Source organism: Saccopteryx bilineata, chromosome 8, assembly GCF_036850765.1.
Source record: "Saccopteryx bilineata isolate mSacBil1 chromosome 8, mSacBil1_pri_phased_curated, whole genome shotgun sequence".
Classification (NCBI taxonomy): domain Eukaryota; kingdom Metazoa; phylum Chordata; class Mammalia; order Chiroptera; family Emballonuridae; genus Saccopteryx; species Saccopteryx bilineata.
Window position 1 is genome coordinate 28,046,015 of NC_089497.1, and position 20,882 is coordinate 28,066,896.

At 37.8% G+C, this 20,882-nt stretch overlaps 1 protein-coding gene across 6 annotated transcripts in view; it reads right to left on the minus strand.

Annotated features, from left to right (window-relative positions):
- The window catches only part of ADGRG7 (adhesion G protein-coupled receptor G7), a 100,683-nt gene that overhangs the window by 75,289 nt on the left and 4,512 nt on the right, over nucleotides 1-20,882 (minus strand). For 4 of the 6 annotated variants that reach the window (XM_066241143.1, XM_066241141.1, XM_066241144.1 and 1 more), the window contains 2 exons: nucleotides 1,565-1,678; nucleotides 485-589 (listed from right to left, as the gene is read on the minus strand). In XM_066241143.1, coding sequence (XP_066097240.1) covers nucleotides 485-589; nucleotides 1,565-1,678 — 219 coding nt within the window. Of the gene's footprint in view, nucleotides 1-484; nucleotides 590-1,564; nucleotides 1,679-14,723; nucleotides 14,785-19,423; nucleotides 19,474-20,882 lie in introns of those variants that run through there. The other 2 variants (XM_066241142.1, XM_066241145.1) reach the window with 2 other exon arrangements.

Here is a 20,882-nt window from a genome sequence, read left to right on the forward strand (position 1 = left end):
AATGGGAGATAAACGGTGATAGAAGGAGACTTTATTTGGGGGTGGTAAGCACATAGTGCAATGTACAGGTGATGTCTTATAGACTTGTACACCTGAAACCCATATAATTTTATGTCACTGCAATAAGTCAAAGTAAATATAAATAAAGAAATTTAATTTAATTATAAAAGAAGAGCAGACATTAACCTGATCAAATTCCAGGAGATAGAGTAAGCTGGAAAAATTAAACAACTGAAGAAGTAGTAAAAGGAATTTACCAATTAAGGTATTAAAATTCATATTAAGGTTTTTAGGAAAATCAGAATCATGTGAGGTAATACCCTAAACTTTGGACATTGACATTATAAGAGAGAACCAAACCCTTTTATAAAACTCCCCTTGTTGCCTTTTCCAGGAACCTAGTACTAGTTACAGGGATGATAGTTACGACTCAGTATAGGGATTTATATGCCTAAACAGGGGAGATGTTTAGAAAAGGACATACCATTTGGAGTTTCCTTCTCACATTTTTCCATGGAAGATCCATATCTTCCGACTGGAATTCTTGGAAAAGTAAAGTTTATATGGGTACTGTTTTCACAGAAATTAACTACAATAAAAAGAAAATTTTTTTTATTTTAAGTTATACTTTTTTTCAACTTTCAAACCAGATAAAAGTCAAAGTTCAAAACATACCCAGTATAATTTGAAGAATAACAGAAAGTTTATAGGACTCATTGGCTCACCAGGAACTTTATACTTTCTTATCCGGTTAAGTTACCACCATTAGAAAAACTAGTATGTTAGATAACAGGTTCCAGTTAAAATGTGCACAACACATAACTTGGTAAAGGCAGGATGTAGTCACTAAACATAACAGCAAAAATAGGGTATTAAATTAGTTAAAATTTTGAAAACCTAGAGCCTATAGTGGCAAAGTGTATCATGAGGGTGTGGGTCAAAGAAAAACAGCCAAAGTCTTGGGTATGTGGAATATGCTGGCTGGTGGGAGTATAGAAAATGGCTGGAGTGTGCTTCTGGAACTCTGGAGCCTAAGCAGGCAGCATGAAGTGTGCAGTGTTGAGAAGCACATTGCAGATGGACAGGTGAATTTGAACTCTGATTCTTAGATACCATTGATTGAAGTCAAACCACTAATTAATAACATTTTTTTAGGAGAAGAAAAAAAACAAAAACTTCATCCAAGTATATACTCAGATTGAACAATGCATCTTGATTTCATAAAAGCTAAATAGTGTTAGTATTGTGATATTTAAAATGGTATGATATGGCTCATCACCAGTTGAAAAAAACCTAAGAAAACCCAATCACCCACTACTCTCTATTGAACACTGCATCCAAAAGAAAAGCAATGATGAGTTTACAGAGAAACTTGATAGTTGGGAAACAGACAAGATACATTGAACTTACAGGTAAATAGCCAAAGAAGAAAACTCAAACATATCTTAAAGCCATTATTATTATGCCCATGTTACTATAATCATTAATAGAAACTTTGCTGTTGTCCTAATTAACACAAGAGTCACCTAACCCTGACACCCCAGTATTATCCCAAGAAACTTACTTATTGTACATCTCAGTCCTATCCACTCTTCTGGACAAATGCATCTGCCATTTTGAAAGGTTCCACTATTCTGGCAGAACCCTATAGGATCGGTTGATGAGGAGGTAGATGTTCCTAAAAAACAATGAATAACAGAATCGTATATGAACTGGCTGATTTGTTTCTCCTTTTAAGTTTGTGGCCTTTAATTTTCATATGTGAAATCATTACTTTGAGTAGCATTGCTGAGGTATATTCTTTATAATATTATCACAGGGTAAAGAATGATAAATATACTTTATAGATGCTAAAATACTACATTTGAAAGACACAACACCTTGACCAAGAACATTAGAACCTATTTAGGGAAACAAGAGATTATACAGGTGACAAATAGATGATAGATTATAGGTAGATATAGAGATGATAGATAGATTAGATAGATAGATAGATAGATAGATAGATAGATGATAGACAAGGTAGATAGACCAACTCAATACACAAATTTGTAAGTGCTGTACGAATATAGAAGAGAGATGATGAGGACAGAGGTAACTATCCAGGGAAGACTTTCCAGAAGAGCTGTTATTTGAATCAAACTTTAAGACTAAATCTAAGAAGCCAAATGCAAATGGATAGCCCAAGAAGGCAAGATACAAAGTACAAAATACAAAAACTTGGAAAGTTCTGATCTGTCTGAGAAACAGAGAAAAGCTTAATATATCAGGAGCACAGATTCTATGTAGAGCAATAGCAGGACATGGATTGGATTATGAGTAGTTTTATAGACCAAGGCAAGTGGATTTAATACTGCAGGAGCCTAGAGAGGGTCCTGAGCAACATAATAAAGAATTTTTTTTTAGGAAGATACCTCAGGCAGTATAGGAGTAAGGCAAGTAAGATCCATTAAGTGAGGACCCAATCTAAAGCAGTAGCTTTAAGGAGGTTAGCTGTCAATAGATTAAGAAAGCATACCTGAGTTAGGATTATAACAATGTAGTGACTGGTTATTTTGGGTTGGAGACACTAAATTTGAAGAGAAGGTGGGTGTTGAACAAATTAACTAAGCTTGGCTTTGGCTGATAGGCTCAGTGGATAGAATGTCGGCTCAGCGTGTAGCTATCCTGGGTTCCATCCCACAGGAGAAGCAACCATCTGTTCCTCTTCTCTGCCATCTCTTCCTTCTCTTCCTTCTCTTGTAGCCAGAGGCTCGGTTTGTTTGAGCGTGGGCCCCAGGCACTGAGGATAGCTTGGTTGATTCAAGCTTCAGCCCCAGATGGGGGGTGCAGGGGAGATCCTGGCCAGGGCACATGCAGAAGTCTGTGTCACTATCTCCCCTCCTTTCACTTAAAAAAAAATTAACGAAGCTTAATAATATGAAGAAGTTCTACTTCCAATAATGATGAAGTAGATTGTACTATATTAACCCTCTTACAGATAACAATTTAAAACTTTGGACAAAAGTAAAGCAATTAACTAGAGGACATTGGACAGCAATTAAAAGCAGACAGAAAATGAAAGGTATTACAAGTTTATACAGTCTTTCCACTAAGTGCACTACCTAGTCGATTCAGCAGGAGGGGTTGAAAATCCAGCAGAAAGCTAGTTTTAATGGGTCAAGGTGTGGAAGAAACCTGTGTGGGGCTACCATAACAACTGGAAGTTGAAAAGAGATATTCTAGAATGGATGACACCATATAGAAGAAAGGCTCAAAGTGTGTGTGTGAATTTCCCTCGAATATAGGGAGAAAAAAGTTTAAAAAATAAAGAGAGACGGAAATGGCGCCGTGAGAAGCGCGTCCGACAGCTCTCCCCTAAATCACAACAAATTTATCAACTAGAAACAGAAAAATTTATCCTCGGAGCATTCCGGAGTTCCACACAAACTGAAAGCAAAAGGACTGTTATCACTTGAATCTGAGAGACGAGGGTGTGGAGGAAGGTACCGCAGCGACGCTCATTCAAGCCGCCAGGGAGTGCGCCCGCGGTGAGTCAGCCCATATACTTGGGAACCGCAAGCCGCTGCTCGCGGCCGCGAGCCCGCGAGCTGCCGTGAACCCCCGCGAACCGCCACCGCGAGCTGCTGCGAGCCCCCGCGGAACCGCCACCGCGAGCTGCTGCGAGCCCCCGCGGAACCGCCACCGCGAGCGGCCGCCACGAGCCGCCTTGCGCGCGCCCGGTCCGGTTGAGCACTGCTGGCGTTCCCAGCGGCCCGCACACTGCGAGTGGGGGTCGCCGGCCACCGGTGCCCTGAGCGCCCCATTCGCGCGCGTGCCTTGGGCATTCCACGCGCGCAGGGCGCCTTACTGGCCCGCACACCCAGGGGGCTCCATTATCCTGCGCCTGGTGCGGTCCAGCCGCCAGCGGCGGGGCGAGCGGGAGAGGCTTGGGAGATTCTCTCCGTGGGCGGGGCACCTCACCCAGCCATTCAAGCTAACAATCAAGCGTTGGGGGAGGGGTGCGCGCAGGCAGCCTAAAATACCTTCTGAAACACAGCTGCGACCCAATCACTGAAATTAGCTTAACCCATAAAATCTGCGCACCCTCGGTTCTAATTGATAAGATCTCTCTCAGTTCAGCGATCCAAGACAAGAGGCGTGATATTTTTTAGTGCCTCTCGCTAAAGGGGCGGGGGCAACTGCTGATTGATAGAGCCTCCATATTCAGGGATAAACGCTAACAAGAAGGACTTGGCAGATAATAAGGTCTATACTACACTAGTCGTAAGCAGAGACTAGTGCCTCTTCTTCCCTGCAAAAACAGGCTACAAAGTGTGGAAAGCCTGGGTTGAGAGGTCCAACTAAATAATAGGCGCTGAACAGTCACCTTGACAACAATTGACTCCCACCCCCGCCTGATTACACTGGAGGCCCTGACTCTCAGAGCCTTTCCCAAAGCCTTGCACTGAGGGGGGATAGAGTGGGGATTTCCCAGCTCTTTGAGCCTCTTACTCCCCAGGCAGAAGCAGTTGCAGCCTTATAGCTGGATCACCAGGCTGCTAATTCAGAAAGGGGGGACTAGGAGAGAGAATCCAGGAAAGCAAACTCTCTCATCGTTGGACCCTGCAAACGCCAACAAGCCTTTACTTCCAGCAAGACTAAAGCCAATTATATGACATTGCCATAGAATCCCATCAACTGCAAATCCCTAACTAGGAGTGACACAGGGGCAGAGCCTGGGGTACAGAGTCACCGACTAGGAAGAGGGAGAGAAAAGAAAAAGGAAGAAGTTAACCTCTCAAAATCAAGAAAAACCCACAGACTTTACAACTTGATCCACTAATTTTTTTTTTGTTGTTGTTGTTGTTGTTGCTTGTTTGTTCTATCTTTTTGCCTTTATTTCCTCCACCTCGGTCCTTCTATTCTCTGCCCATCTTATGCTTCCCCTTTCTTGAACTACACTACCCATGAGTGTTGCATTTTATTTTTCTTCTTCATCCTCACCCTCCTTTAAGGTAATACTCCAAAACACTTAACTCTCACTCTCTCCTCTTTTGTTTTTTTTTTGTCTTGCTTTATTTTGTTTTTTTCTCCTATTTTATTTCTTCCTTCGTTTTTCTCTTTTTCTTATTTTTTCCTTTCTATTCGTTTTTTCTTATCTCATTTTACTTTCCTCCCATATAATCCTCAATCACGAACAAATTAGTTAATTTGGGACTCAAGGCTTTTTTTTGGTTTTATTTCTCTTTTTTGCTTTTGTTTTTATTTTTTTTTCTCTCTTGTTTGTTTATTTTTGTGGCATTTTGGGTCCTCCCAACCCAAGGTCTCCATTGTATTTAGTCTTCGCTCCACTTAATACAACAGATTTTTACTTATTATTTTTATTTTTTCTTCTTTATTATTCTTTTTTGGTCCTTTTTTCTGATTCCCTCTTATCCCTCTCATTATATCTCTTAGTTGACCATCACTTACAAGCAAATCATCTTATGCTTGTCTAAGATTTTCTTCTTTTTTTTTTTTTTTTTTTTTTGCATTTAGTAGGTCCCTACTCCCTTTTTTTGCCCCTTGAACTCTTCACCCCAAATCAGGCCCTCCATTATAGGCACGATATTTCCCTGAGGAGGGGAGAGGAGGGGAGAGGAGGGAAAGAGAAGAGAGAAAAAAGGGGGAAATAATAAATTATTACTGTTTTTTTTGTGGGGTGTTTTACCCTTTTTTTTTTTTTTTTTTTTTTACTCTTTATTAATTCTAATTAGTGCTATCAATAAGACCACCCTCAGATGCCGATAAGAGGAAATCGAATATTATGGATACAAAAGAAAGAGAGGTAACACAAATAGATGTGGAAAAATCTATGGAGAAAAGACTTAACATATTGGAAGCCTTGGAGCTAAATGACAGAGAATTTAAATTAGAAATCTTAAAAATACTCAGAGATATACAAGAAAACACAGAAAGGCAATATAGGGAGATCAGAAAACAACTCAATGAACACAAAGAATATATTACCAAGGAAATTGAAACTATAAAAACAAATCAAACAGAAATGAAAAACTCAATTCACGAGCTGAAAAACGAGGTAACAAGCTTAGCTAACAGAACAGGCCAGATTGAAGATAGGATTAGTGAAATAGAAGACAAACAACTTGAGGCACAACAGAGAGAAGAAGAAAGAGACTCAAAAATAATAAAAAACGAGAAAGCCCTACAGGAATTGTCTGACTCCATCAGAAAGAATAACATAAGAATAATAGGTATATCAGAGGGAGAAGAGAAAGAAAATGGAATGGAGAATATACTCAAACAAATAATAGACGAGAACTTCCCAAGCCTGTGGAAGGAACTAAAGCCTCAAATTCAAGAAGCAAACAGAACACCAAGTTTTCTTAACCCCAACAAACCCACTCCAAGGCACATCATAATAAAGATGACACAAACCAATGACAAAGAAAAAATTCTCAAGGCAGCCAGGGAAAAGAAGAGTACAACATATAAAGGAAGGCCTATTAGATTATCATCAGATTTCTCAGCAGAAACTCTACAAGCTAGAAGAGAGTGGACCCCAATATTTAAAGCCCTGAAAGAGAGGAACTTTCAGCCAAGAATACTATACCCATCAAAGCTATCCTTCAAGTATGAAGGAGATATAAAAACATTCACAAATACAGAAAAGATGAGAGAATTTATCAACAGAAAGCCCCCACTCCAGGAAATACTAAAGGGGGTTTTCCAACCAGATTCAAAGAACAAAAGAAAACAACACCACAAGTAACAGCTCCACCAAGAACACAATAAAACCAAACTTAAACTGTGACAACAAAGGAAAAAAAGGGGGGAGAGGATGGAGATTAACAGTAGCAAAGGATGATGAAGTGCAGAAATACTTATAAGATAGGGTACTACAATGAATATGGTAGGTACCCTTTTCATTACTTAATGGTAACCACCCTTAAAAAAACCACCACAAAAACACTTGACTTAAAAAAGGTAGCAACAGAGGAAAGAAGTATGGAACACAAACAAACAAAAACAAATGATAGAAAAACAAAAGAGAAGAATCAAACTAGATACAAAACTAACAGAAAGCAATTTATAAAATGGCAGTAGGAAACCCACAAGTGTCAATAATTACACTAAATGTAAATGGATTAAACTTACCAATAAAAAGACACAGAGTAGCAGAATGGATTAAAAAAGAAAATCCAACTATATGCTGCCTACAAGAAACACATCTAAGCAACAAGGATAAAAACAAATTCAAAGTGAAAGGCTGGAAAACAATACTCCAAGCAAACAACACCCAAAAAAAAGCAGGTGTAGCAATACTCATATCTAATAATGCTGACTACAAGACAGAAAAAGTACTCAGAGACAAAAATGGTCATTTCATAATGATTAAGGGGAAGTTGAATCAAGAAGACATAACAATCCTTAATATATATGCACCAAACCAAGGAGCACCAAAATATATAAGACAGCTACTTATTGACCTTAAAACAAAAACTAACAAAAATACAATCATACTTGGAGACCTCAATACACCGCTGACGGCTCTAGATCGGTCATCCAAACAGAGAATCAATAAAGATATAGTGGCCTTAAACGAAATACTAGAACACCTGGATATGATAGACATCTACAGGACACTTCATCCCAAAGCGACAGAGTATACATTTTTCTCTAGTGTACATGGAACATTCTCAAGAATTGACCATATGTTGGGCCACAAAGACAATATCAGCAAATTTAGAAAAATTGAAATTGTACCAAGCATATTTTCTGATCATAAAGCCCTGAAACTAGAATTCAACTGCAAAAAAGAGGGGGAAAAACCCACAAAAATGTGGAAACTAAACAACATACTTCTAAAAAATGAATGGGTCAAAGAAGAAATAAGTGCAGAGATCAAAAGATATATACAGACAAATGAAAATGAAAATACGACATATCAGAATCTCTGGGATGCAGCAAAAGCAGTAATAAGAGGAAAGTTCATATCACTTCAGGCCTATATGAACAAACAAGAGAGAGCCGAAGTAAACCACTTAACTTCACACCTTAAGGAACTAGAAAAAGAAGAACAAAGACAACCCAAAACCAGCCGAAGAAAGGAGATAATAAAAATCAGAGCAGAAATAAATGAAATAGAGAACAGAAAAACTATAGAAAAAATCAATAAAACAAGGAGCTGGTTCTTTGAAAAGATCAACAAAATTGACAAACCCTTGGCAAGACTCACCAAGGAAAAAAGACACAGGACTCAAATAAATAAAATCCAAAATGAAAGAGGAGAGATCACCACAGACATCATAGAAATACAAAGAATTATTGTAGAATACTATGAAAAATTATATGCCACCAAATACAACAACCTAGAAGAAATGGATAAATTCCTAGAACAATACAACCTTCCTAGACTGAGTCATGAAGAAGCAGAAAGCCTAAACAGACCAATCAGCAAGGAGGAAATAGAAAAAACTATTAAAAACCTCCCCAAAAATAAAAGTCCAGGCCCTGATGGCTATACCAGTGAATTTTATCAAACATTCAAAGAAGACTTGGTTCCTATTCTACTCAAAGTCTTCCAAAAAATTGAAGAAGAAGCAATACTTCCAAACACATTTTATGAGGCCAACATAACCCTCATACCAAAACCTGGCAAGGATGGCACAAAGAAAGAAAACTACAGACCAATATCTCTAATGAATACAGATGCTAAAATACTAAACAAAATACTGGCAAACCGAATACAACAACATATTAAAAAAATAATACATCATGATCAAGTGGGATTCATCCCAGAATCTCAAGGATGGTTCAACATACGCAAAACGGTTAACGTAATACACCATATCAACAAAACAAAGAACAAAAACCACATGATCTTATCAATAGATGCAGAAAAGGCTTTTGATAAAATACAACACAATTTTATGTTTAAGACTCTCAACAAAATGGGTATAGAAGGAAAATATCTCAACATGATAAAGGCCATATATGATAAACCATCAGCCAACATCCTATTAAACGGCATAAAACTGAGGACTTTCTACCTTAAATCAGGAACAAGACAGGGTTGTCCACTCTCTCCACTCTTATTCAACGTGGTGCTAGAAGTTCTGGCCAGAGCAATCAGACAAGACAAAGAAATAAAAGGCATCCATATCGGAAAAGAAGAAGTAAAGCTATCACTTTTTGCTGATGATATGATCCTATACATCGAAAACCCGAAGGACTCCACAAAAAGATTATTAGAAACAATAAACCAATACAGTAAGGTCGCAGGATACAAAATTAACATACAAAAGTCCATAGCCTTTCTATATGCCAACAATGAAATATTAGAAAACGAACTCAAAAAAATAATCCCCTTCACGATTGCAACAAAAAAAAATAAAATACCTAGGAATAAACATAACAAAGAACGTAAAGGACCTATATAATGAAAATTACAAAGCATTGTTAAGGGAAATCGAAAAAGATACAATGAGATGGAAAAATATTCCTTGTTCTTGGATAGGAAGAATAAATATAATCAAAATGGCCATATTACCCAAAGCAATATACAAATTTAATGCAATTCCCATCAAAATCCCTATGAGATTTTTTAAAGAAATGGAACAAAAAATCATCAGATTTATATGGAACTATAAAAAACCCCGAATAGCCAAAACAATCCTAAGGAAAAAGAATGAAGCTGGGGGCATTACAATACCTGACTTTAAACTATATTATAGGGCCACGATAATTAAAACAGCATGGTATTGGCAGAAAAATAGACACTCAGACCAATGGAACAGAATAGAAAGCCCAGAAATAAAACCACATATATATGGTCAAATAATCTTTGATAAAGGGGCCAACAACACACAATGGAGAAAAGAAAGCCTCTTCAACAAATGGTGTTGGGAAAACTGGAAAGCCACATGCAAAAGAATGAAACTCGACTACAGCCTGTCCCCGTGTACTAAAATTAATTCAAAATGGATCAAAGACCTAAATATAAGACCTGAAACAATAAAGTACATAGAAGAAGACATAGGTACTAAAATCATGGACCTGGGTTTTAAAGAACATTTTATGAACTTGACTCCAATGGCAAGAGAAGTGAAGGCAAAGATAAATGAATGGGACTACATCAGAATTAAAAGTTTTTGCTCAGCAAGAGAAACTGATATCAAAATAAACAGACAACCAACTATATGGGAACTGATATTTTCAAACGACAGCTCAGATAAGGGCCTAATATCCAAAATTTACAAAGAACTCATAAAACTCAACAACAAACAAACAAGCAATCCAATAAAAAAATGGGAAGAGGACATGAACAGACACTTCTCCCAGGAAGAGATACAAATGGCCAACAGATATATGAAAAGATGCTCAGCTTCATTAGTTATTAGAGAAATGCAAATCAAAACTACAATGAGATACCACCTCACCCCTGTTAGATTAGCTATTATCAACAAGACGGGTAATAGCAAATGTTGGAGAGGCTGTGGAGAAAAAGGAACCCTCATTCACTGTTGGTGGGACTGTAAAGTAGTACAACCATTATGGAGGAAAGTATGGTGGTTCCTCAAAAAACTGCAAATAGAACTACCTTATGACCCAGCAATCCCTCTACTGGGTATATACCCCAAAACCTCAGAAACATTGATACGTGAAGACACATGTAGCCCCATGTTCATTGCAGCACTGTTCACAGTGGCCAAGACATGGAAACAACCAAAAAGCCCTTCAATAGAAGACTGGATAAAGAAGATGTGGCACATATACACTATGGAATACTACTCAGCCATAAGAAATGATGACATCAGATCATTTACAGCAAAATGGTGGGATCTTGATAACATTATAAGGAGTGAAATAAGCAAAGCAGAAAAAAACAAGAACTACATGATTCCATACATTGGTGGAACATAAAATTGAGACTAAGAGACATGGACAAGAGTGTGGTGGTTACCAAGGGTGGGGGGGGAGGGAGGACATGGGAGGGAGGGAGGGAGAGTTAGGGGGAGGGGGAGGGGCACAGAGAACTAGATAGAGGGTGACGGAGGACAATCTGACTTTGGGCGAGGGGTTTGCAACATAATTTGATGACAAAATAACCTAGACATGTTTTCTTTGAATATATGTACCCTGATTTATTAATGTCATCCCATTACCATTAATAAAAATTTATTAAAAAAATAAAATAAAATAAAATAAAGAGAGCTTCAGGAACATTTGGGAAAATTTCAAGCAGTCCAATCTATATGCAATTTGAGTCACAGAGGGGAGAAGAGATGAAATTGAGCCAATAAAATATCTGAAGAAATAATGTTCACTATTTTTCAAATTCAGTTAAGAACCTTAACCTATAGATCCAAGAAGCTCAGTAAAGTGAAAATAAAATAAATATAAGAAAATGACATTTAGGCCCTGGCCGGTTGGCTCAGCGGTAGAGCGTCGGCCTGGCGTGCGGGGGACCCGGGTTCGATTCCCGGCCAGGGCACATAGGAGAAGCGCCCATTTGCTTCTCCACCCCCACCCCCTCCTTCCTCTCTGTCTCTCTCTTCCCCTCCCACAGCCAAGGCTCCATTGGAGCAAAGATGGCCCGGGCGCTGGGGATGGCTCCTTGGCCTCTGCCCCGGGCGCTAGAGTGGCTCTGGTCGCCGCAGATTGATGCCCCGGAGGGGCAGAGCATCGGCCCCTGGTGGGCAGAGCTTCGCCCCTGGTGGGCGTGCCGGGTGGATCCCGGTTGGGCGCATGCAGGAGTCTGTCTGACTTTCTCTCCCCGTTTCCAGCTTCAGAAAAGTACAAAAAAAAAAGAAAAAAAAAAGAAAATGACATTTAGACACACTATGGTAAAACTGCTGGAACTCAACAATAAGGAGAAAATCCCAAAACCAACCAACTACTGACCCAGACAATTTTACTGGTGAATTAGGGAAGAAATAATACCAAGCTTATATATACTCTTTCAGAATATAAAGAAAGGGATAAACTTCCCAAATATTTCGTAATCTTAGGATAACTCTTTTTTTTTTCTTTTTTTAAGGATAACTCTTATATCAATATATGATGAAGACATAAGAAAAGAAAATTACATACCAATTAACCTCATTTATACAGATGCAAAAAGTCCTTTAAAAAGAGCAGCAAATTAAATCTAGCAGCATATAAACTCTATAATGTATTATGACCAAGTAAAGTTTATTCTAAGAGTGGAAGGTTGGTTTAACAATAGAAAATCAGGCCCTGGCCAGTTGGCTCAGTGGTAGAGTGTCTGCCTGGCATGTGGATGTCTCCGGTTTGATTCTCAGTCAGGGCACACAGGAGAAGTGATCATTTGCTTCTCACTACTCCCCCTTCTCTCTCTCTCTCTCTCTCTCTCTCTCTCTTTCTTCCTCCTGCAGCCATGGTTCAATTTGGTTCTAGCACATCAGCTCCAGGTGCTGAAGATAGGTCTGTGGAGCCCCTGCCTCAGGTGCTAAAAATAGCTCGGTTGTGAGCATGGACCCAGATGGGCAGAGCATTGGCCCCTGACAGGGGTTGCTAGGTGGCTACCAGTTGGGGCATGTGCAGGAGTCTGTCTCTCTATCTCCCTCCTCTCACTTGGAAAAAGAAGAAAAAGAAAGAAAATAGAAAATCATTCATTTTCACCATATGACAGAATAAAGGAAGAAAACCATATGTTCATTTCAATAAGTACAAGGAGCGAAAAGCATCTAACTTATTTTTTAACTCTCAGTAAACAAGGAATAAAAGAAAACTTTCTCAAACTAATGATTCATCTATGTAGATCCTTCCAATAATATCATACTTAATAGTATAATAGTGAATGCTTTTCCCCTGAGATTGACAGAAAAAAGTTTAATATAATTTTTCTAACCACTTTTATTCAATATTGTACTGAAGATGTTAGCCAGTGCTATAAACAAGAAAAGGAAATAAAAACCATAAAATTAGTAAAGGAAAAACTAGAATTATCTTTTGTTGCAGATGACATCATCAAATATGTTCAAAATCCTCAGGTATCTCGAAAAGAACTACTTGAATTGATAAGTGAATTTAGCAAGGTTGCATAATGCAATATATATATATATTATTTATACATATTAGTGATTGAAAAATTATATTATAAAATTATTTCTATTTAAATTACAATAAAATTTATTAAAATTTTTGGAAATAAATTTAACTGACAAAAGAAGTATATCCATAAGTATACATTAAAATAGTAACTCTAATTATAAGTTAGAATTTTAATTTTTTTTAAAATTTATTTATTCATTTTTAGAGAGAGAGAGGGGAGAGAGAGAGGGAGCGAGAGAGAGAGAGAGAGAAGGGGGAAGAGCAGGAAGCATCAACTCCCGTATGTGCCTTGACCAGGCAAGCCCAGGGTTTTGAACTGGTGACCTCAGCACTCCAGGTCAATGCTTTATCCACTGCGCCAGCACAGGTCAGGCTAGAATTTTAATTTTTAAATTGTAAAATATATATATACATTACTTATAATAATACAAATAGACTATTTTTTTAAATGTGTACAAGACTTAGGAAGACACTTCATAAAAGAAGATACATGGATGAGCACTAAGCACATGAAAATGTTCAGCATTTTAGTCATCAGGGAAATGTAATTTGAAATCAGAATGAATTTCAAATGACAAAAATGGCTACAATTAAAAAACTGACAATGCTAAATGTGGTTGAGGATGTGTAACAATTAGAACTCTAGCAAATTGCTGCTGCGAATTTCAAATGGTACAACCGTTTTGGAAGGCTGTGTGACAGACTCTAATAAAGGTAAAAATACACTTATCTATGACACAGAAATTCCATTCCTAGACAGTTATGAAAAATAAATGTAAATCTACACCCACAAAGAAACTTCTACAAGAACTCTCCTAGCACCTGTGGCGGTGTTACTGTATGCCACCTGGATCCTCCTCTTTAGGACTGAAGCACGCATTCCTTCAGCTTTCGGGAATGTTGGCAACTGAGAACACTTAGTTGGGTCTTAGTCTAAAGAAACTGCCTCAATTAAAGAGAGTTAGCTCATGCAAGGTCCTCATGACACATGCCATGCCTGGACAATGCCAGGAAATAAAGATTCAGTCTTAATACCTTAAAGAGAATATTTTCCAGACAGCTGTACTATGTATCCCATCTCACTCTAACAGAGTAATGATGACACTTCTCTATTGAGAGGTGGGTTTTTGTTCCCCCTCCTGGAATCAAGTGGACTTTTGTATCTGCCTCCACCAATAGAGCAGGAGAAACAATGTTCTCTTAGACCATAACAATGTTATGACTAGACCATAAGAGGAAATTTGGCTTCCACCAAGCTCTCTCTCACTCAGGATATATATGCCTTGGGAGACTTGAGCCTAGAGGTGACATAAAAAACCTGGCTACTCTGAAGCCTGTATGCAGGAAGTATCAAAGAGAGAAACTACATAGAGATGGAGAAGTATCAGGAGCTTCAGCTGTTCCAATTTTTTGAGAAAATTTTGACAGAAGCAAAGAGAGAGGAAAAAACCTTACCTATACAGAAACATGGAAAAGAATTACTTTGGAATTCTCTTCAGAAACCACACAAGCAATAAGAGTAGAATGAAGTATTTAAAGTGCTAAAAGAAGAAAACCACCAACAAAGAATTCTGTATCCAAGCGGTTATTCTTTTAAAGTAAAGGAGAAATAAAGATATACTCAGACAAAAATTGAGGGTATTTGTAACCAGTAGACATACCTTGCAAAAATTGTTAAAAGAAGTTCTTTGGAAAGAAGGAAATAGTATAGGTCAATAACTTGGATCTATATAAAAAAAAGAAGAACATTAGAGAAAAAGTAAATGAAAGTAAAATAAAGTCTTTTAGCTTTTTATTCTAAACTCACTTAACAGAAAACAATTTGTTTAAAATAACAATAGCAATAATATATTAGGTGATAATAGTTATAGGCAAAAAAAATGAATGATGAAAATGTTATAAGGGAAAAGGAGAATTAGAGAATACTCTGTTATGAGGCTTTGGCACTACCCGAGAGGCTGTGTGTAACTGTCAGAAAGTGAACTTAGATTAATTGTAAATGTATATTGCAAACTTTAGGACAATCATTAAAATATTTTTAAGGCCCTGGCCGGTTGGCTCAGCGGTAGAGCATCGGCCTGGCGTGCGGGGGACCCGGGTTCGATTCCCAGCCAGGGCACATAGGAGAAGCGCCCATTTGCTTCTCCACCCCCCCCCCCTCCTTCCTCTCTGTCTCTCTCTTCCCCTCCCACAGCCAAGGCTCCATTGGAGCAAAGATGGCCCGGGCCCTGGGGATGGCTCCTTGGCCTCTGCCCCAGGTGCTAGAGTGGCTCTGGTCGCGGCAGAGCGACGCCCGGAGGGGCAGATCATCGCCCCCTGGTGGGCAGAGCATTGCCCCTGGTGGGCGTGCCGGGTGGATCCCGGTCGGGCGCATGCGGGAGTCTGTCTGACTGTCTCTCCCCATTTCCAGCTTCAGAAAAATACAATATATATATATATATATATATATATATATATATATATATATTTAAGTATATGCTAAGAAAGAAGTCATTTAAAATGCTCAATTAGTGGTGGAGAACACAGGGGAGGGGGGAGGTATTCAGGGGGACACTAGAATCTATGTACACTCAATAAATAAAATTAAATTAAATTAAAAATAAATAAATAAATAAAATGCTCAATTAAAATCAGAGAAGGCAAAAAAAGACAACGGCAGTGGAAGACAGAAAGAAAAGAATGATAAAAACAGTTACAGATATGATAGATATTAATCCAAAATATCAATAATTACTTTAAACTGCATGGTCTGAATATACTAATTATAAGGCAGAGACCAAATGAGTGAATAAAAAGTAAGACCCAACTATATGTTGCCTATAAAAAATTTTTATTCTAAATAAAAGACACCAATAAATTTAAAGTGATGAAGAAAGATATACCATGATAAAACTTATCAAGGGAAAGTTGGAGAGGCTATATTAATTTCAGACATAGTGGACTTCAGAGCAAGAAAACTTATCAGGAATAAAAAGTGACATTATATAAAGACAAAGGGGTTAATTCTCCAAAAAGAACTACCAGTTCTTAATATGTGTCAAAATCAATGAGGAAAAAATTGATAAAAATGCAAAAAAAAAAAAATAGACAAATCCAATACTATAGTTGGAGACTTAAATACCTTTTCATTAGTAATTGAATGATCCATCAATTAGAAAATCAATGGATATAGTTCAACTGAATAGCTCCATCAGTCAATTAGATCTAACTGACATTTATAGTATACTTTATCCAGTGAGGTCAGAATACAGTCTTCTCAAGCTCACAGGAAGTATTCACCATGACAGATTACATTCTGGGCTACAAAATACACCTTAACAATTTTTTAAAAATTTTTAAACTTAAAATTAAATAAATATATAAATTGTTAAAGAATAAAAATCATACAAAGCATTCTCTCAAACCAAAATGGAATTAAAGTAGAAATCAATAACAGAAAAATAGTTGGACAACTCACCAAATATTTGGGGATTAAATAACGTACTTCTAAATGACATATGGGCTAAAGAAGTCTCAGGAAATTTTTTTTTTAATAAATTTTTATTAATGGTAATGGGATGACATTAATAAATCAGGGTACATATATTCAAAGAAAACATGTCTAGGTTATTTTGTCATTAAATTATGTTGCATATCCCTCGCCCAAAGTCAGATTGTCCTCCGCCACCCTCTATCTAGTTCTCTGTGGCCCTCCCCCTCCCCCTAACTCTCTCCCTCCCTCCCTCCCATGTCCTCCCTCCCCCACCCAGGAAATTTTTTAAAACAATATTTTGATCTAGTGAAAAAAGAGGGTAAGTTTCATCAAAAAGCAATGCTTACAGGTACATTTATTGCACTAATTGTGTGTGGTAGAAAAGAAAAAAGATATCAGATTAATTATCTAAATTTCCACCTGACTAAACTAGAGAGAAGAACAAATTTAGTCTAAAGGAAAAAGAAGAAAACAAATAATAAAATATTAGGGCAGAAGTCAATAAAGTTGAAAACAGGAAAGAGAAAATCAATAAAATCAAAAGGTATTTGAAAAACCATTAAAACTGACAAACCTCTAGCCAGTATAACAATGAAACAAAGAAAGAAGGCACAAGTTACTAAAATCAAATATAAAAAATGTATCATCGGCCCTGGCCGGTTGGCTCAGCGGTAGAGCGTCGGCCTGGCGTGCGGGGGACCCAGGTTTGATTCCTGGCCAGGGCACATAGGAGAGGTGCCCATTTGCTTCTCCACCCCCCTCCCCTCCTTCCTCTCTGTTTCTCTCTTCCCCTCCCGCAGCCAAGGCTCCATTGGAGCAAAGATGGCCTGGGCACTGGGGATGGCTCCTTGGCCTCTGCCCCAGGCACTAGAGTGGCTCTGGTTGTGGCAGAGCGACGCCCCGGAGGGGCAGAGCATCGCCCCCTGGTGGGCAGAGCGTCGCCCCTGGTGGGCATGCCGGGTGGATCCCAGTCGGACACATGCGGGAGTCTGACTGTCTCTCCCGGTTTCCAGCTTCAGAAAAATACAAAAAAAAAAAAATGTATCATCACTACTAATCCCATGAACATTCCATGAATAATAAAAGATTATGAATAACTTATGTCCACATATTTGATAACTTAGATGAAGTGGATACATTTCTCTAAGGATACAATCTACCAAATACACAAACAGAAATAATCAGAATAGACCTATATTGATGAAGAAACTAAATCCATACAAATAATCTTCCAAAACAAAAAGCACCAGACCCATATTCATGATAAAAACTCTTAGCAAAGTAAGAATATAGTGGAACTGCATCAATTTGATATAGAACACCTACAGAAACAGCTAATCTCATACTTAATAATGAGATATTAATTGCTTTTCCCTAAGATTGAGATTATCTACTGCCATTTGATATTATACTGGAAGTCCTAGCTAATTCAATAAAGCGAGAAAAAGAAATAAAAGGTATTCAAATTGGGTGAAAAAAAAATAAATAGTCTTCATTCAGAGATGACATAATTGTCTCTATAGAAAATCCCAAAGAATCTCACACACACACAAACCCTGGAAATAATAAGCAAGTATACCAAAATTTTGAGATACAAGGATATTATGCAAAAGTAAGTTGCTTCTCTTGGGGGTTTCTGCTCTGTGCAGATAGGTCAAATTTAGATTCTATAGCCTGGGGTTTAAATTACTGGTAGTAACTTTTTTCCCCCCCTATTCATGAGCCTGAACAGATGATAGGGTTATTTATGCTTCTCTGGGCTGAGAACTTTTTAAATCTCCTTGCCATGGTTAAGGCACCCCCCCACACACACACACACACATTGGTTTGAGTATGAGAGAGGAAAGGGGGAAGGGAGAGAGAAAGAGAAGCTCCAACTCTTTCCATTTTGTTGTCCACTGACTGATTGCTTCTCATATGTGCCCTGACCAGGGATAGTACCTGGGACCTTGGTGCACCAGAACAACACTCTATCCACTGAGCCACCAAGTCAGGGCCAAGGCAACTCTTTAAGGCTTAAGGTGTTATGCCTGTGGTTCAGATCCATCCAGCTTCTCTACTCCACACAGGATGGAAGTCTTGCCTTCTGTCCTCATGTATGCATAGAAGCCACAATCTCCAGTCACTAGAGTTTATGCTAGCAACCGCTCACCAGTATGTTATTAACTTTTCTCTTTGTTTCTGCAGCCTGAAATTGCCCTTCAAGAAAAATGCCTGTTTATATATTTAAATGATTATTACATTTTATTTCTAGCTTCCACACATTTGTAAGTAAGAAGGAGGCCTATCTATGTCTACTCAGTCTGCCTTTTTGCTGTAAGTTAAGAACCATTCTTACACCTGAATATTTTGACTCCTTTTAGAGCAAGAGCCATAGCTTATATTTCTAGGTTCTCCCACAATGGCAAGTGCCTGGAAGGTACCAACAAATGTGTGCTGACTGGCTCCTTTGCCATTTGCATTTCAATTAAGGATATCAAGCCCAAGCTGAGCTACGCACTCTATTGTGATCATATTTTTAACACCCTATGCTCCCTAGTTCAAGACCCTACCTTCTCAAATGCCTAAATTACCCATGAAATATAACAAAAGTAGCATTGGTATATTTAAGCCACTGTGTTTTAAGTAAACAAAGTCAGACCCAGAAAGATTAAGTGTCTTGTTTATATCAAATAACTAACTAGCTTTTGAAATTACAGACTCATAAAAGTAACATTAATTATTCACTAGCCCAACTTCCTTAATTATATATAGAGTACACAGAGAGTGAATTTTACATAAAGAATAGTTTGTTCCAGATAAATAATTAATTGATAGATGAGTGGGGACTAGAATTCAGATCTCTTGGTTACTAATCAAGTGCTCCTGCTTCCTCATCCCAGTGCTTACCTTTATCACAGAGAGAGCAAGTGAGCATCAGTTTCTTTTTACTGGAGAATCTATATACTGAAACATATTTAGTAGTAGTGTTTTTCTTTTATAAAATTGGCATAATTATAATAACATTTCCCTATGTTCTTTCAAATTGTAATAAGTAAATTTGTGGAAATATGAACCCTAATTTCAATATGTTTACTACTCGTTATGAAAATTAAATGCAGACTATATGTGGCCCATATATCCTACTGCTTGAGAAAAATAACATAAAATATTAAAATTTCAAATGGAAAATGTGAATTGAATTTCTTCTCCTAAATGAGACAAAAATTAAAATCATTTACAAAAGTTTAGCTCGATTAAATGGGAGAATAAAAATATATTTCCTTAGCCAAAAAAAATTCCATCAGGAAACTCTAGTGTCTGGTTTAGAGTCTTCATGGGTTTAAAATCCACATATCTGTTATTTGTGCCAGGTGAAAATTTTGAAATATTTGGATGAGGATAAAATTTACTCTTAAATGACAGAACAATGTTCAGAAAAGTTTAAAAATTTAAACAAATAGCATGACCAGTGGAGATGCAGTGGATAGAGCGTCGACCTGGAAACTGCAATCTCAGGTTCAAAACCCCGAGGTCGCCAGCATGGGTGCAGACTTGTCAGCTGGAGCACGGGAATGGCTGGCTTGAGTGTGGGTTTATCAGCATGATCCCATGGTTACTGACTTAAGCCCAAAGGTCACTAGTGGGCTTGAAGCCCAAGGTCGCTGGCTTGAGCAAGGGGTCACTGGCTCAACTGGAGTCAAGGCACTTACGAGAAGCAATCCATGAACAACTAAAATGATGCCACTACAAGTTGATGCTTCTCATCTCTCTCCCTTCCTATCTCTCTCTAGAAAAAAAACAAATAATACACATAAAGTGTAATCTTGATGTAAAGGTTGCTCAATTTAACTACTTACATATTTCAATAAGCTGATCAGTATTTTAATAAAATTTGCCTCAGAGGTGTAATATAATACAAATATTTTTAAAAAAACAAATGCAGGAAGACATGGCGGTTCCTAGAACTGTTTCCGTTTCTGTTATGTGCTAGTCAATTGAACTTAATGATTAAACCTATTGTAGAGTTTCAGTCTGATAAACTCTTTAAATCCAAAGGTCCAATATAGGTCAGTGGCATCAATTCAAGTTATATTTCAGGGAGTGGAGAAAACTATGCACTAAATTATCCAAAAATTCATAAGTTAAAAATAGTAGCCAGCATTCATTGAGTGCCTACACTGCATTAAACATCATTTTAAACTTGTACATCTTTAATCCTCATAACAGCCCTATAAGGTAGGGTTTGTTACTACTCCCATAATAGGAAAACTGAGGCAGAAATGTTGAGGAACTTACTCAAATTTACTCAGCTAGTAAGAGCTGGCATTGGAATTGGAATTTGGGCAGTCGGGCTCCAAAGCTTTTC